The following is a 16,700-nucleotide window of genomic DNA, read 5'->3' as shown; positions in this document are numbered from 1 at the left end:
AAACCATTAAAATAACTAACTAAAAAGGCCCAGATTTCACACAGAGTAAATAAATGTGTATAACTATAATTATTTGAAATTTTTGTTTGGTGTTGTGTGAGATTTTGCTGAGTAAAAAAAAGATTGCTTGGCTCAATAAAGAATTTCTATAAAGTGGAAGTCTCGAGACACCTGACGTGTTATGCGTTTTTAATTCGACAGAGGGCAGTTACGTGTCAAACTGTCTTGAGACCCGCGTTATAGAAATAGTAGAAGAAGAAAATACCGGAAGATGTTGAGCCTTCGTTACCGAATGACCCAGTTAGCTTCTTAGATTAGTGAATAATCGTAAAGGCAAACAATTCATTTGGTTATTGTATTTGTGTAGATTTCCTTTTATAATGTATTGTTTCTAAAGTCGTACGTCGGTGGCGAAACGAATCTAAAAACAAGGATTGTCGAAGCAAAATGGACTAGTTGGCGTTGCTATTTGGATCAGCTATGCTAGCTAACGTTAAAATGAATTGTCAAACCTTAGTTGCGCTCTAAAAAGCTTTGCCTTGTTCACACACGTTTTGTTCTCGGGCTTATTAGTAATTACGCAATTAAAGTGTTCAGAGGATCCTTCAATTCATCAGTTCCCGTTGATGTTCTGTGTCGTAAGTACAATTTATTATTCATAATATAACTGCGAAATGATGATTGCCGACCAGACGTACTGTAGAGTCATCTTTCCATTTTGCAGAAGCATCTCTAACAAATTAGCCTCTCTGTGTATGTTGATTAACCTACATAGTGAATGCATGGCGTGTTGCATGAATACATAATATAAATGCCATGGTCAAAGTTAACAAAAGGGGGGTTTTCACTTAAAATGGCCATAAGTTTTATATAACGGGAAGTGTTCTATTGTTTATTGTATGTTTAGTGTTTTTTTAAATGTATTTTTTCAACAAAAAGAGCAGGGTATCAACTGAAATGTTAACCTTGATTGCAATCAACATATGGATCTCTTTATCTAACAACTGTCTTTAAAGTCAGTTTAATATACTTGGACTGCTCCACGCTGTTTTCAATAAAGATTCAACCCTAAAAACCACACGAATTTGATAAGTAGTCATTTTGGTCCATAAAAACTCTCTTCCTCTTGTGTTTCAGTCAGCAAGGAACCAGTCAGTCCCATGTCTGCTGAGGCGTCAGTCAGCAGTCATGCTGCAAACTCTGCCCAGTCTGCTGTTTCCCAGCCTGTTTTCCAAAGCACTGTTGAAGAAAGACATCAGGGTCTGTTGGGAAGCAAATATGTCAAGTTAAATGTGGGTGGCTCACTGCATTATACAACTGTCCAGACATTGACCAAGGAGGAAAGTCTTCTGCAGAGCATTTGCAATGGCGGAACTGAGGTGACCATTGACTCAGACGGTGAGTGGAGCAGCAAAGTATTTACTGTTGTGTAACCTCCCAAGCCAAATGCCCCGAAAGTCATACAATTTAGAATTCAACCAAAAAAAATCTGTAGAAATTTGTCAACAGTTCATGCCGCTGTAATATATGACATCGCGAGAGCTCAACAAGTTGGAATTTATTTTTGCCCGCAGCAGGAGTCAAACTGTAACCCTTGAAAGCCCAAGTCCTTTGTGACTTAGCTATTGGTGCTTTTCTCCCCCTAAGAATTAGACTTTACACCAATTTTATCGGGCTGATCGGTATCGGCCGATATTTAGCATTTTATGCTGATCGGTTGATCGTCTTTAATGTCATAATTCGCTGATCCGATCAATGACGTCATTGATCGGCGCCGCAAAAGACATTTACTCCGCGTCACCATCGTGCACAGTATATTTGAATTCAAAAGATAGTTTCTTTTTAGCCTTGTCGTGTGTCTTTTGATGTAGTATTGGAAATATCTGATGGCCAATAGTTATTTAAAAGCAAAAAAACATGTCGGCGGTGTGGAACAGACAACACGTCTGAGACAGACAACACGTAATGCCCGATCGGACTACAAGACAATTTTGCGTTTTCACGATTGCACTATGTCAGATTACTGCAATAAAGTCTTGTATTCCAATACCACTGCATCCCGGTTTTTACGATCATCGGCTTTATCTTGTCAACTCAAATGTGACCGGATACACTCGTTACCGTGGCGATGACGAGAAGAGTGGATCGCAACGACTGTATTATAAGGACAAAATAGGGGGAAACGTGTGTTGGTGGTCACCGGTGCTCAGGAGAGGAGAGGACGTTCGTTTAAGGCTTGCTTGAGGTATGTTCATGTACTTTTAATACAATACGGCTCGCAAGCAGGCAACAAAACGTTATGTAGCCTAGCAAGCTAGTGGTAGCACGAACGGTTCTATGTAAACATGCCGCTGTTCTGTCAAATCATGCTCTAAAGTTTCGGTGTGGGTGAAGTAATTGTATTAATAAAATAATTACAGTAAGTTAGCACCCATTATTTCTGTCATGTAATGTTGGTTTGACCTGACTGATTAGAATACACGATCTGACTAGAGCAGTGATTTCCAAACCTTATGGAGCCAAGGAACATATTTTACAATTGAAAAATCTCACGGCACACCAACAAACAACGTCACAAAAAGTGCATACATTAATTACTGTATTTACTTCCTGCCATCTAATAGACCATTCATTTGTTCTGTCTCACTATGCCTCAGTGTACAGTAAATGAACAGGTCATTTAAATAGACACACTCCTACATCTTGTGATCGGATCGGTTATCGTTTTTTTAAACTCTGTGATCGGCCCCAAAAATCCGGATCGTGTAAAGCCTACTAAGAATTAAAATGGCTGATTACACGTTCTCTTTCTGCGTCAGGCTGGGTGATTTTAGATCGAAGTGGCCGACATTTTGGCCTCATTTTGAACTTCCTGCGGGATGGATCGGTACCGCTCCCTGATGACCACAGAGAACTTGACGAGATCCTGAAAGAAGCCCAGCACTACAGAGTCCAGGGGCTTATCCAGCACTGCCTCACTGCCATGCAGGTAAGGTGATTGTCTGTTGTTTTGTTTTACATGAAACTTCAGGAGCATGGACCAAGGTAATGCTGAGGCAGCCAGTTTGTTTCATGTTTGCAACTTGTGCAGCAGTGCCTTGAGATACAAGTTTAATTTGCTCTGTGATCACACTCGTAACTCAAAACACATTTCAAATCTTATTTCCGCACTGAAATGAATGGAATAGCCATTAATGCGTTGTCCACCCCACCCCACCCCACCCACCCAAAAAATAATGCTTTGGGATTTTACAAGGAATGATAGCACTCTATAATATTGTACTTTATAAAACCAAGGACTTTGCACCAATAGGTGGTGACTCGAATTGGCACTCGAGTCCGCCAAAAAGAACGAATGCCCAATTAGAATTTTCGGACTCAAATCACAACGAATTAAATAATAACTACTTACATTATTTTGCAATCTGCAGCATTTACTTAAAAAAATATAGAATGTTTCATGATGTTTTGATTTTGTTTATGGCCGACGGCATTTGGACTTACCACGCATAGTTTCTGTGTATTTACGCATTTTAACTCCACCAAAATCTGCACATAAAATAAAAAGAGAGAGGGAGAGAGAAAGATTCCCATTTATTGTCATATGCATGCACAGAAAATTTGTTCTCTGCATTTTACCCATCACAATGAACACATACACATGTTAGTGCAACACACTGGCGCAGGGGGCAGCTGAAGTGCCTGGGCAGCAGTTCGGGGTATCAGTGTCTTGCTCAAGGACACCACTGCCGTGAGTCCAGGGGAGGTTTGCGGATGGTCCAGCTGGGGTCTTGAACCTAGGTCCCCCACAGAATGTAACGAATTGAGCTGTTTGCGTATCATGGTTTAATGCTGCGATACAGTTCATTATGCTGCTCCCTCTGGTGCGCCCTGCTTGGCAATCAGGAGGCGGTGTAATACAGTCTTGCATACAAAAATGAAGAAGAATAGTACTACTGCTACTACTGTAAGTGACTCAGTAAAATGTTGTAATGTTAGTAATTGTTCATAGAGGATAAAGAACATATTCCTGTTATATTCCTGTGAGTATTGTTATATTATCTGTCTACATGTGTTGGTCCACCATTTGTGTTCAAATATTCATTGCTTCTAAAACCACAACTGTCATTGCTAGCCGTTAGCATGTCAATGGCGTTTTGGATAGGTTTTTTTTAGCATTAAGATAAGCGACTTTCCTAAGGCAAAGCTATGTGGATGATAAATACATGTATGATTATTTTTGTTTGACTGTAAACTTCAACTAGGAGTGGCATTAAACAGCTTGAAGCCTCTTTTTTGACAAATTGTTCAATATTTGCCAAACTGCTGCCTATCGTGAAGTGAGTTGAATTGAGTTCTCTGCCACCACACAGCGCTGGTATCTCATGTTTGTGCTCTCTAGTTGGAGCAAAAAAATTGGTCGAGTGATGACTCGTATCATAAAATTCTAGTAAATTGGGTCACCTGTGTCTCAAGGCACCACTGTGTTTGCTAAAGAAGATTGTGGTATAGGGTAATAATATCTGTAAAATGTAATGGTATAGCTTTGTCAATTATTTTTGACGTGTGAACTACTTGTGATGCACTTGTTTATAAACTAATTGCTATGATTTAAATTTCTATCAACATTCTAAGATTAATACCAATAGTCAGTTATGGGATTAAAGTTTCATTTAGTCAGTGCCTTCAACCAAGTAATTAAGCCTAACTACTGTAATAAATGCATTATGGTTTGTCCCCCTTTAGAAGCAAAAGGACATTTTTGAAAGTGTGTGTCGCATCCCCATGATCACATCAGCCAAAGAAGAGCAGAGGATGATTGCTACCTGCAGAAAGGTACACTGTGTTGCTTATCTGTTCGATATGTGTCACAAAGCTGTTACTAGTTAGCAGATGATACTCGGTCATATGGGAGTGTCAATATGCTGAACAACGGCCTCTCCTTTTATGTCAGCCTGTTATGAATCACTTCAGAGTTTTCCCATTCGGGGGTTTAGGATTCACTGCTTAGTATTTGGAAGAAGAATATAGATTTCGCACTGTAAGTTTATTTTGATTTATTTTCTTTTCCTACAGCCGGTTGTAAAGTTGCAGAACAACAGGGGAAATAACAAGTACTCATACACCAGGTAAAATGTCTTTGTCTCTGAATGACAAATGCTATACTTAAATGGCCTTTCACTTAAATGTTTAAATGGAACAAGTGTGCAGACCTCTGCCATTGCAAAACAATCATCATTTGAATGCCCATTTCCATAGACGGGTACATTTAAAAAAATAAAATAAAATCATTTCAAAAGTTTTGTCAGTCATTTCAGAAGGCGAAGCTGTTATTTTATATAAACTCAGTAAACATAGAGTGAAATATTTCAAGAATATAGAATATCACATAAGACCAATCAAAAAAGGATGGTTTCAGCACAAATCAGGTTTCTGAAAAGTACAGGTGCATCTCAATAAATTAGAATTGGAAAACCTCACGTATTTATCTGTATTTTAATTAAACAACTCCTAGATTCACTACAAAGAGTAAACTTTTGATTTTATTTATTTTAATGATTTTAGCTTACAGCTAATGAAATCCCACATTTTATCAAAGAAAAGATAAAGTTACATAAACAGTCAATATTTTAATATAGAAATGAGGTTGGAATTAGCCTTCTGAAATATATTTTCTTGTTGAATGAATCTGTATAATTTAGGAGTTTCACCTTCGGAATTGCAACGCTGAAATACAATGCACTCTCCTACAGTATTCAATTCATTGAGATGCACCTGTATGTTCATTTCTATGCACTCAATACTTGGTTGGACCACGTTTTGCGCGAATTACTGCATCAATTCGCTGTGGGATGGAAGTGATCTTCTTGTAGCACTGTGTAGGTGTAATGGAATCCCATCTTGCTTTGACAGATGTCTTCCGGTCATCTACATTATGGGGTCTGGTGTCTCTCATCTTCCTCTTGACAATAGCCCATAGATTTTCTGTAGGGTTGAAGCATCTTTTGGTAACTTTGGCAGTGTGAACAGGTGTCAAGTCCTGCTGGAAAATAAAATCAGCATCGCCATACAGCTTGTCAGCAGAGGAAAGAATGAAGTGCTCTAGAATTTCCTGGTAGATGGGTGTACTGACGTGGGCAACAGAAAACATAACGGACCAACACCAACATGTGAAATGACTCTCCAAACCATCACAGACTGTGGAAACTTCACACTGGACATGAAGCAATGTGGATTCTGTGCCTCTCCACTCTTGCTCCTTGATTTCCAAATGAAATTCAAAATTATATTCATCTGAGTAGAAGACTTTGGACCCTTGAGCAACAGTTGTTATTTTTCTCCTTAGCCCAGGTAAGATGCTTCTGACATTTTCTGTGGTTTAGGAGTGGCTTGACATGAGAAATGGGACGTCTAGCCCATGTCTAATATTTGTCTGTGTGTGGGGACTGCACTGACTCCAGCCTCAGTCCAGTCCTTGTGAAGCTCCCCCAAATTCTTGAATTGCTGTCACTTGACATTCCTCGCAAGGCTACGGTTCTCCCTGTTGCACCTTTTCCGACCACATTTTTTCCCTCCACTCAATTTTCTGTTAACATGCTTGGATACAACACTCATTGAACAACCAGCTTCTTTAGCAATGACCTTTTGTGGCTTACCCTCCTTGTGAAGGGTGTCGATGATTCTCTTCTGGTGATTTGTCAAGGCATCAGTTTTCCCCATGATTGTGTAGCCTACTGACGCAGACTGAGAGAGATTTTAAAGGCACAGGAAACCTTTGCTGGTCTTCTGAGTTAATTAGGTGATTACGGTGTGACACCATGAGTTTCCAACGTTGGAACCTTTTCACAATATTCAAATTTGCTGTGACACTGAATTTTGGGTTTTTATTATCTGTAAGGTATAATCATCAAGATTACAAGAAACAAATATATATTTCAATCCATGTGTGATGAGTCTGCATAATAGGAGTTTAACTTCCTGAAATGACTGACAATATTGAACTTTTTCATGATATTCACATTTTTTTAGATGTAGCTGTATGTTCAGAGTTACTGAATTTCCCACCATTATTCCTACATTCTTCTGAGTGCATGTACTAGACCTTCACAAAGTTTCATAGAAATAGGATAGTAGATTTCACCCAATCCTGCTTACATACATCAAAACAAAACATCTTGGCACAGGTCATAACATCTTACTCTCACTGTCTTTTTGTTTGACCAGCAATTCAGATGACAACTTGTTGAAGAATATCGAACTGTTTGACAAACTTGTACTTCGCTTCAACGGCCGAGTCCTGTTTGTCAAAGATGTGCTGGGGGACGAGATTTGCTGCTGGTCTTTTTACGGCGAAGGTCGTAAGATTGCTGAAGTATGCTGCACGTCCATCGTCTACGCCACAGAGAAGAAGCAGACCAAAGTAAGCACCAAAAAAGGTGTTATTAACTGAAACATCTTTAACGAATCAGCGTTCAGCAACAATAATGATTAATAGGGATGCACTGAGTCTCAGTATCGGTCCGATACTGTAATCTGTACACTACTCGTAAAAGAGCACCAATACTATACTCCAATATCACAGCCTGACGTATATATTTCGGGTAGGAACCATGTCAGCCGTGTGGAGATACTTTAAGGTAAACACAGGTGTCAACACATTTAACCTACTGTAAATAATTCCTCTGAGGTGACTATCCAGCAAGCCCCGAGTTTCGAGCCCTGTTGCCCGATCCGGCCGAGCTTGCCCATCACGAAGCCGTGGCGCAGCACGTTGAGTAAAGAGAAGTAAGCGATGGGTTAATAAAGAGTGCAGCATGTCGAGTAAAAAGAAGTAAGCGATGGTTCAGTAAAGCGTCACTTGAGTCGTCCTGTCACAGGTTCGTTTTATTACTTGTGGTATTGTCAAGGACCAGCCTTGTCATTACTCACTTTATTTAATAGTTAACACACACGGGTAACGTGGCATCTTGTATGTATCACCAGAGTCTACTTTTTTCTTTCTCTTGTCCACTGAATGTACTTCCTTTATATAGCCCCCCCCCCCTGGTGTTCAGACTGAGACCACATATAACTTAAATGCCTTGTTAAAGGCTAGATTTAACTGAAATGTGTGGCAAAATGGTTTAAAAAAAATTATTTAAATGCTGTTGTTAAAGTATCAGTAATAACAAGTTGTTACTCAATCAAGTGTTACTTCAGTGAAAGTCATGCCATGTTAATTGTTGATAAATAATATTTGGTTTAAATCAAAACATTTTTATCACAATTTCAAAACATTATAGCATTGTCAAAGATCTCTACTCTGTATTGGTGATTACTAGTATTAGTACTTGTAACCGGCCTACGGTATCTGTGTATCCGTAATTGTATGGATTAAGGGGAGAAAAAAAACTAAACTAATAATAAATTATTTGAGATGCTACAAATGAGTGGAATTATGGGATGATGTTTGGAGTTGTAAGTGTTGTAACCAATTTACTAATGTTGTGCCGATAAAAATGTGTTTATTATCTGCAATTATCGTAATCCTAAACCCGAATTGCCACAGTGGTTGTTATGCTGTCACTTTTTCTCATTCTCACATTTGTGATTTCAGGTTGAATTTCCTGAAGCACGGATTTTTGAAGAAACCCTCAATATCCTCATTTATGAGAATGGTAGAAGGTCCGGTCCGGGAGGCTTGCACCTCTTAGATTCTAGAGGGCCTGGTTCTTCGGTGGGCGCTGGCCAATCAGAGGAAGAGGGCGCAGTGGGCGGTGACAGGCGAGTGAGGCGAATCCACGTCAGGAGGCACATAATGCATGATGAAAGAGGGCACGGCCAGCAAACTGTGTACAAGGATTAACAATGTGAAGACAAAAAGGCACGCTGCAACAACATGTTCTATGAGCTGATGGCAATATCTTCATTGTCAGTAATTGCATTATATGTTACTGCCCAAGTTAAGGTTGTAACTGGAGGGAGGTGAAGATGTTTACAAGATAAATGATTGTGTACAGCTTTTTAATAGGAAAAATAGCCTGGGACATGAAACTGGCATAAATATGACTTCGATATTCTTCGCCTTCTTTTGATGTGGGTGTTGATGATGCGCACTGGCAGCCTCTGTGTTTGACTTTATGGAAGCACAGTTTCAGGCTTGATCTGCTCGGATTTTGTCAGGTTGTCCACCTTTTCATGAATAGATGAGGTGTTTCTTGTTTCTTAAGTTTAGCTTAGATACGTTAACACTGGAATAGCCTGCGTAGCCATTTTTTTGTGAAGTTGTCTAAGAATGAGATTGTTGGGCAGCTCTAATTTTCCATATATAAATTATTTCTGCTGTTGCTTTGGGATGTCTTTTTTAAATTAATTTATGAACCTAATTTATTGTCATGTATTTAACTTTTGTATGCAATCCCAGTGTTAACACATGTCAAGTGGGTATACATTTGCACTCGATAACACACATCAGATTTGTAATGACTAAAATTGTGATGTTTTATTTAAGTTGGTTTTAGGTGATATGTGTTGTATTTAATTCTGAGCCATGATTTTTCACTTTTCTTCATGTCTTATACCAAACCACAGATATTTGTTCCAAGTTATTGGCATAGCAGTAATCTTAATACGTCCAAGGTTGTATTTTTTATGGTTTTTATACGCCTCTCCTCCCATTTCGATGATTATTCGCAGATGTTTTGTGCACAGCTAATTAATTCTAAAGTTAAAACACTGAACAATGTGCCTCCTTTTTAAAAAATTACCCCAGAACACGATGCACTACTTCACCTTCCAACTTCCGTCCAACTATGGTGAGAAGAAATATTCCAAATAAATTAAGAAATCCAACTTGCTTTTTGGTGTATTGTTTTTCCTCTATCTGTTTAAAAATACACTCTTGTACAATTTACAGATAACAACATCTGGCTAAGAACTCATCTGCCAAATATTAATTTCCATCAGTGGTATGAAGTGCAGAAACTTTATTACTGTTACTGTATTAGTTAATTTTTCACATTTTACTCCCTAGTTCAGTTGTACAGATTGTAGGTCACCTTAAACATGGAAAAAGGTTATTTACCAAAAACATGGCGTTTGAACACAGATGTCGATTTTTTTTGTCATAGACAAACATTTTACCATAAAGTACATTTCAGTCTGCCTTTTATTTTAGTTTAATCAGTAACTTTTAGCAGTCTTTCTTTTAGTCAAGTATCTGCACAACTTAAGTACAGAGAGTACCTTTGCCACCTCTGATTTCGATTACACTATCGGAAAAAAATGGTCGTAAATATTAATATGTACTGTACAGTAAAAATTTTACGTTTGGGGGGCGGGGTTGGGTGACTATGACGTCACTTCCCGCTTGTTTTGCCGCCGAGGCGCCAAGCACCAGTTGAACTGTCTGCCGCCACTACTAAAGATGGCGCGTGAGAGCGAGTTAAAAAATATCCGCCGGTTTGTCTGTGGACAACTGCGTGCAGAACAAGATTTAAGGTAAACTGAAGTATTTAAAGGTCCTGTGAGACGGTTCTCCGTTTTTGGTAACGCTTGTAACATTTTAGCTTGTGCAAGCATAACAAACACGATAGGGCGCGCAGCCACCCTTTCTTTTGGAATGGTTCACCTGTAATCGAAAGCTGACACAAACACATGACCAATATAGACGTGATATTTATTACGACATCTACGTGTCACTTGTCGCACCAGGTAGCAAGTTTGGCCTGGCGTAGTCGTGTAATGACGGTCGCCAAGTGAGGTGGTAAACCGCTGTAGCTTAGCGACACCCGCTGTTTACTTCTTGTCCCTGTCAGGATGCACTAACTTCAACAGATATGTTTCTCATTCCTTAATATGTGTAATTTGTTATTCTTGCATGTATACATATATGTGTCATTCAGATCGCTGACTTTGGGAACTTTAAAACGACGATATTTGGCCAACGTGGGAGGTGACTTTCTTAGTTCATCTGCCAAAAGTTTACTGAAACAAGTGGTTCAACTGGAACTAAAAAAAATGCAGGTAAACAAATATTTGTTTTTGTCCATCTCATTTTCATTTTGTCTAAATGCATGTTATGTTAAAGATGGGGAAAACAAATCTTTTATTTGGCCTCCTAGGAGAATCACAGAAGCAGTAGTGAGTCGGAGACTGAGGATGCCCAAAACAAAAGAAAAAGAGAGAGGGAAAGTGACACTGCAAGCGAGAGTGAAAACGAGGTTGCATCCAAGCAAAAAAAGTCCCGCTGTCGTGTGAGCGCCGAGTCTGGTGAGTTTGTTGTTGGCAATAGAAGCACCTGTTTTAAAAAGCCCAGCTCTTTCCTCTCTTCATTATATCCAATGCTTTCAGCATAATATCTTACAGTGTTAGCAAGCGTTCGGTCCCTTATTCTTTTCGTGGTGGCTTAACCAGAACAAGGACATAAGGCAAAAAAAAAACATCACAATAGATTTGTTCATATTGTCCGATCTCGAGTATTGTCATAATTTTTTATGATTGTTTTTAAACTGCCACTTTTAAAGCATCTGCACTGTGAACTCTTCTGCGGTCGTATCTGTGTAACTTCTACGGCGTAATAAATCTCTTGTCCACAGCTTTGAATTGTTTTAAGCACCCGGCTGGCGTAATTGTTTTTTTGTGTTATGTTCACTGTTAGTCTGTCTGGGTGAGGTCTTTTCCATTGTAGGCTTGATGGAGGCTGTGGTTGTTTCAAATGCACGTGTCATTCTCTTTGTTTTATAGTTACTTTTCATCTAAACTCCAACTGGTAGTGGCAATCTACAGCTTGAAGCCTTTTTTTTTCAGCCAAAGTGCTGCTTGTGAAGTGAGTGGAGCCGCCTGCCACCAAACAGCAATCGTTTCTCAAGTTTGGGCTCGCAAGTCAAAGCAAAAACTGGGTCAATCGACGGCTCGTATCTTGAAAATCATGAGGCGGGTCACTCGTATCTCGAGGCAACGCTGTAGTTATCTTTTAAATTAGAGGCTTGGTTGAGGCATGACTAGTTTACAACACACAAATGTGCACCATGTCTTTACCAATGTTCAGCGCCATTGACTGCGCGATTGCCTTCCACTGTGCTTTTTTTCTTGTCATACACAAAACAATGTGAATATGATTTCACTCATGTTGTCTCTTTGTCAGCGAAAATTAAATTCACTGGTCTATTGTGGGGAAAATAATCACTAGAGTGTTTGGGAAAAGTCTCTAAACTTATTGATATGATTTCTAACCATATCAGTAAGTTGACTGTGTGTTTTTAAACTAGCTCCCCTCTTTTCGCAGCCATGTTGTTAGTGTAAAACGTCAGCGAGCGATGATGGATAAATCCTGAACTTAAATTATTTCTTGTCATGCTCTGCTTGCAGAATCGGAGGATGACGAGAACAAAACGGCAGGAAGTGCAGGGAGGGAAGAGGAAGATCAAGGTAAAACTGGATCCGAAGATACAAAGCAGGAACTGACAAAATCAAGTGAAAAGACAAATGGAAAGTGTGAAGAAGACTCTGAAGATGGAGAAACAGAGATAAAAACTAACATGGCAAAAAAGAAAACTGATCAGAGTGATGACGAGGATATAAGTAACTCGAATAAGAGTGACAGCTCTAAGTCATCAGAAGAGAGTGAAAAAGGTGAGAATGTAAACTTTATATTTGACTAATAATCATACTACATAACGCTACTCACAGTATGATTCTCTGTTATGGAGTGTAGAGGAAAACGTCTTGGCAGAAAAGCACACAAACCAAGCAGATTCGGATTCATCATCTCTGCCCTCGGAGGATGAGCAGGAACCCCAGACCAAAGTCAAGCAAGTCAATAAAAAGAAGGAAAAAGATGGCAATAGCCAAAGAAAGAAATCAACCAAAAAAGACAAACACGATGCTGTAAAAAAACAGAAGGTTAGTCTGAGTAATTGGAAAAAATATAACTGAAAAAAGTAGACTGCACTTTCATTTGCATTTTTTTGTTACATACGACTTTTTCTTTTAGTCTCTAGTGTTTAATTACTTAAGATAAACTTTCATTTTGACAGTGATCTACTGTTCAATCCAACTTTATTTGTAGAGCACATCTAACTCAATAGTAGTCTGAAGTTCTTTGCAATTAGTAAGGGTTAGGCTAACCCGAACCCTTTAAGCTTAGATTTGTAAACTAAAATATATATATATTTTTTTTTTAAACAACCGGAAACGCATTTTAAAAATTACTAAAACAAACCATCAATAAACTAGAACTTGACTCTCGAGCTGATATCTTTGTACATATCATACCTCTGATTCTTTATGCAGGAAGACGACAAAGCAGTCGTGAGGCTCAAACGCTACATTTCTCTCTGTGGCGAGAGACGCAATTACAAGAAGCTCCTCGGTGACTCTCGCTCTGTTCGTTCCATGGTGGCTGTTCTAAAGAAGGAGCTGGAAGATCTTGGTGTTCAAGGTCAGTCGGGATACAAACCTCAAAACAGGATAATTCCCTTCAGAATCCATTTGTTGTTGTTGTCTTTCAATTCATCTCGTCTGCAGTTTAATGGTTTCCCGATACCCAACTCTGAGATGTTTTATTTTAGTAATAATATTTATCTGCAAACTCAGGTTTGAGATGAAGACAAACAGGATACTTAATACAAAGAGCAGCACACCGATAAAGCAGTGTCCAAAGAAGTTCATGTACATATATATTAGAGATGGCATGGCTCTGCACGAGACAGTATGCCCTTATTGGCCCCGGTTTTGGGGGTTTGCAATTCATTTTGCATTGACACCATGCTTTACTAGATGAGTGCATGTGCTCCGCGTCAGTCTTGGGAAAATAGATGCTTGAGTGCTGCCAGCATTTCTGCTGAAGTTGATGGGGTGGTGATCAGCCTGTCAGCGCTCAGACCAAACACCCCACACAGCATCAAATTAGTCTGCATGGCTGTCATTCTCGAAGGAGCTTCTGAAGATGATGCACAAGAAAGCGAGCAAACGGTTTGATGAAGACAAGCAGACTAAGGACATGGGTTACCAGAATTGTCTCCCGTGGTCTGAAGAGAGCAAGATGAACTTATGTGGTTCTCCAGTATAAGGATCACACAATAGGCGGCTGCACCAATGTCTCCAGATCTGGGACTGGTATCGTGTTCAACCTAACCTTATGTTTGACATATACTATGCATAATGATTTCCATTCTAGGTCATTCATTCGGCAGATATATTTATACATTGGATTTGTTAGAAGTGACTTTTGACTAACAGCACAAATCACTGTCTTTTTACACAGGTCAACCATCCATTGAGAAATGTAAAAAGGTACGTCTGAAGAAAGAAGAAGCTCGGGAACTTGCTGAACTGGATGTCAGCAACATCATTAATAGTGAAGGTGTCTACCAGTAACATTTCTTTCTCATTCAATCGATAACTTAAATTTCATAACTGGGCTAACAGCTTGTCTTTCTTCTTAGTGTGTATGTAAAACAATTCATTTGAAGGTAGAGTTTGCAATTTTTGTTGTCATATATTATAAAACTCAGTATGACCTGACCACAGTAGAATAATATTAAAATGATCTTTTGAAAAATCATCCCTCACCGGCCCCATCGAATGCCAATAATTTAATTTTAATTATTATTTTACAACTTGTCACGGCCTGACAGGAACTGCCTATTAGAGACTGTAGAAACAGAAGGCATGACCGAAGAGATGTCAATATTTTGCATACGCAAACATCTGTATACATAGCACCCTCCCTTTTGACTTTTTTTTTGGGTTTGGCTGGATTTTTTCCCCCCCAGGTTAGCAACAAAAGTTAAAAAGAAGGAATTGGACAGGTCCCGATACAAAACAGGGGTAAATATGTAACATGCATGTTCACGGTAGTGAAGGGTGTGGCTTTCGTCAGAGGCGTGAGGGTGGGGGGAGTAGTGAAGTGAGGCTAGGTTCAAACCTTGCTAGCAGTTTAACAACTGCATACTCTCTACCGTTTAAACTTTTGACAATGTAATTTAATTATGTACTCATAGCTAAATTGAATTGTAAAGAAAAGCAGTGTATGCTAGGATTTGTGTCGTAATAATAATGCAATAATGCATCCATTGTTTTTGTAGTGCTTATCCTCACTAGTATTGCGGGTGTGCTGGAGCGTATCCCAGCTGACTCTGGGCGAGAGGCGAGGTACACCCTGAATTGTTCGCCAGTCAATCGCAGGCCACACATAAACAAACAACCATTCGCACTCACATTAATACATACGGGCAATTTAGTCTTCAATTAAACTACCATGCATGTTTCTGCATTGTGGGAGGTAACCGGAGTACCCGGAGAAACCCCGTGCAGGCACAGGGAGAACATTCAAACTCCACACAGCCGAGACTGGATTTGAACCCAGCTTTTCAGAACTGTGAGGCCGATATGCTAACCAGTCGGCCACCATTTATTATATGTTATACTCAAAGCAAAACTATTGTTCATGGTTGATTCCTTCTCTCAGGTCGACCTAAACGAAGAGGAGCCTTTGCACGACAGGAACACCGTGAACCCCCGCTCTCTACTTACCACCGATCGTTGAACTCTGGTTCTGATAGCGATCAGGCAAACAGCACGCCGCAAGGACGCAGAAGGGCATCAGACTGGGCCAACCTGCGCGGAATCATCAGTGATGATGTGGACAGCGACTGAGGTGCAGCTGTTCGTGAAAGTTTTCTGAAAGCGAATCCTTTGACACTATTTCAAATTCAGTTTTTGGCCAAAGTAGGAGTCTGTTTTATATATCACAGCAGGGGTCACTAACATGGTGGCCCCCAAGGACCACGTGAGTGCGGGCTTTTTCTAAATATAGCTCACTAATGATGGGACATTATTTCCTAGGAATCTTGTAGAAATGCTCATTTGAAAAATGCAAACACTTCCAGAGGTGTAGAGAAAAAAAGTGTTGCTTATTGATATTTAGGTTTCTTACCTTGTCAAATTGTTGTTTATGATATGAGAAATCAATGATGTGCTGAATATCATTAATAATAACATACAGGTAATTTGAGCATATTTATTTCAGAAGTGTGTATTAAACTGGTAGCCCTTTACATTGATCAGTTTAACAAGAAGCAGCAGTTTCTTAAAAGGTTAGTGACCCCTGTATTACAATACTTTGAAGTTTGGAAAGTTTGTATAATAATTGATACATCAGGTATTTGTATGACACAGTGTCACAGTTCTGTATCTCAGGCCTTTCTGTATGCCGTTTGCATGTTGTCGCTATTCTTGCAAGAGATTTCTTTGGTCTTCTTCACCACAGTCCAAAAACTTGCATGTTCAGTTCATTGATGACTCTAAAATGGTCCATAATTGTGACTGAACAGCAGCAGTCTCCCAAAGTCAGCTGAGATATGCTTCAGCTCGCATGTGACCCAGTACATGATGAGTGGTTGTCAAAAGGTAAATGTTCTGTGTTGTATAAAATTTCAGCTACACAAATTACATGTTCCCCATGTCATGGGCATTGTATGATTGTTGCACAGATGCTGTAAGTGTACATTGCTAAAGAGTACACATCATATTGTACAAAATGGAGATTATCCAGGGTCTTCAGTCCAGTGTTGTCAGTCTGATGCATTGAGTGAGATGTGTTATATGAATGAAAGTTTTGCAACTTGCCCTTGAGGTTGGCCCATGACGGTTTTATATGCGGCTCGTATCATTAAAAATTACTAACGTTTCAAAGAGAAGCACGAACATGTAGCGTG

General features: G+C 39.4%; 2 protein-coding genes across 2 annotated transcripts; both read left to right on the top strand.

Moving 5' to 3' along the window:
- Positions 1 to 261: 261 nt before the first annotated feature.
- On the top strand, positions 262 to 9,826 carry kctd13 (potassium channel tetramerization domain containing 13). Its single transcript, XM_061701353.1, has 7 exons — positions 262 to 638; positions 1,138 to 1,398; positions 2,820 to 2,989; positions 4,747 to 4,836; positions 5,077 to 5,129; positions 7,225 to 7,420; positions 8,597 to 9,826. Exons 2-7 carry the CDS (start codon positions 1,161 to 1,163, stop codon positions 8,843 to 8,845), a joined length of 996 nt encoding a protein of 331 aa, XP_061557337.1. The 5' UTR covers positions 262 to 638; positions 1,138 to 1,160; the 3' UTR covers positions 8,846 to 9,826.
- Positions 9,827 to 10,369: 543 nt separating this feature from the next.
- On the top strand, positions 10,370 to 16,667 carry hirip3 (HIRA interacting protein 3). Its single transcript, XM_061701451.1, has 8 exons — positions 10,370 to 10,479; positions 10,884 to 11,004; positions 11,103 to 11,250; positions 12,349 to 12,612; positions 12,695 to 12,882; positions 13,273 to 13,420; positions 14,246 to 14,344; positions 15,452 to 16,667. Exons 1-8 carry the CDS (start codon positions 10,406 to 10,408, stop codon positions 15,637 to 15,639), a joined length of 1,230 nt encoding a protein of 409 aa, XP_061557435.1. The 5' UTR covers positions 10,370 to 10,405; the 3' UTR covers positions 15,640 to 16,667.
- The last annotated feature ends 33 nt before the right edge of the window (positions 16,668 to 16,700 follow it).

The sequence above is a fragment of the Phycodurus eques genome, chromosome 16 (assembly GCF_024500275.1).
Source record: "Phycodurus eques isolate BA_2022a chromosome 16, UOR_Pequ_1.1, whole genome shotgun sequence".
Classification (NCBI taxonomy): domain Eukaryota; kingdom Metazoa; phylum Chordata; class Actinopteri; order Syngnathiformes; family Syngnathidae; genus Phycodurus; species Phycodurus eques.
Note: the sequence above shows the minus strand (reverse complement) of the source record. Positions and strands in the feature narration are given on the sequence as shown.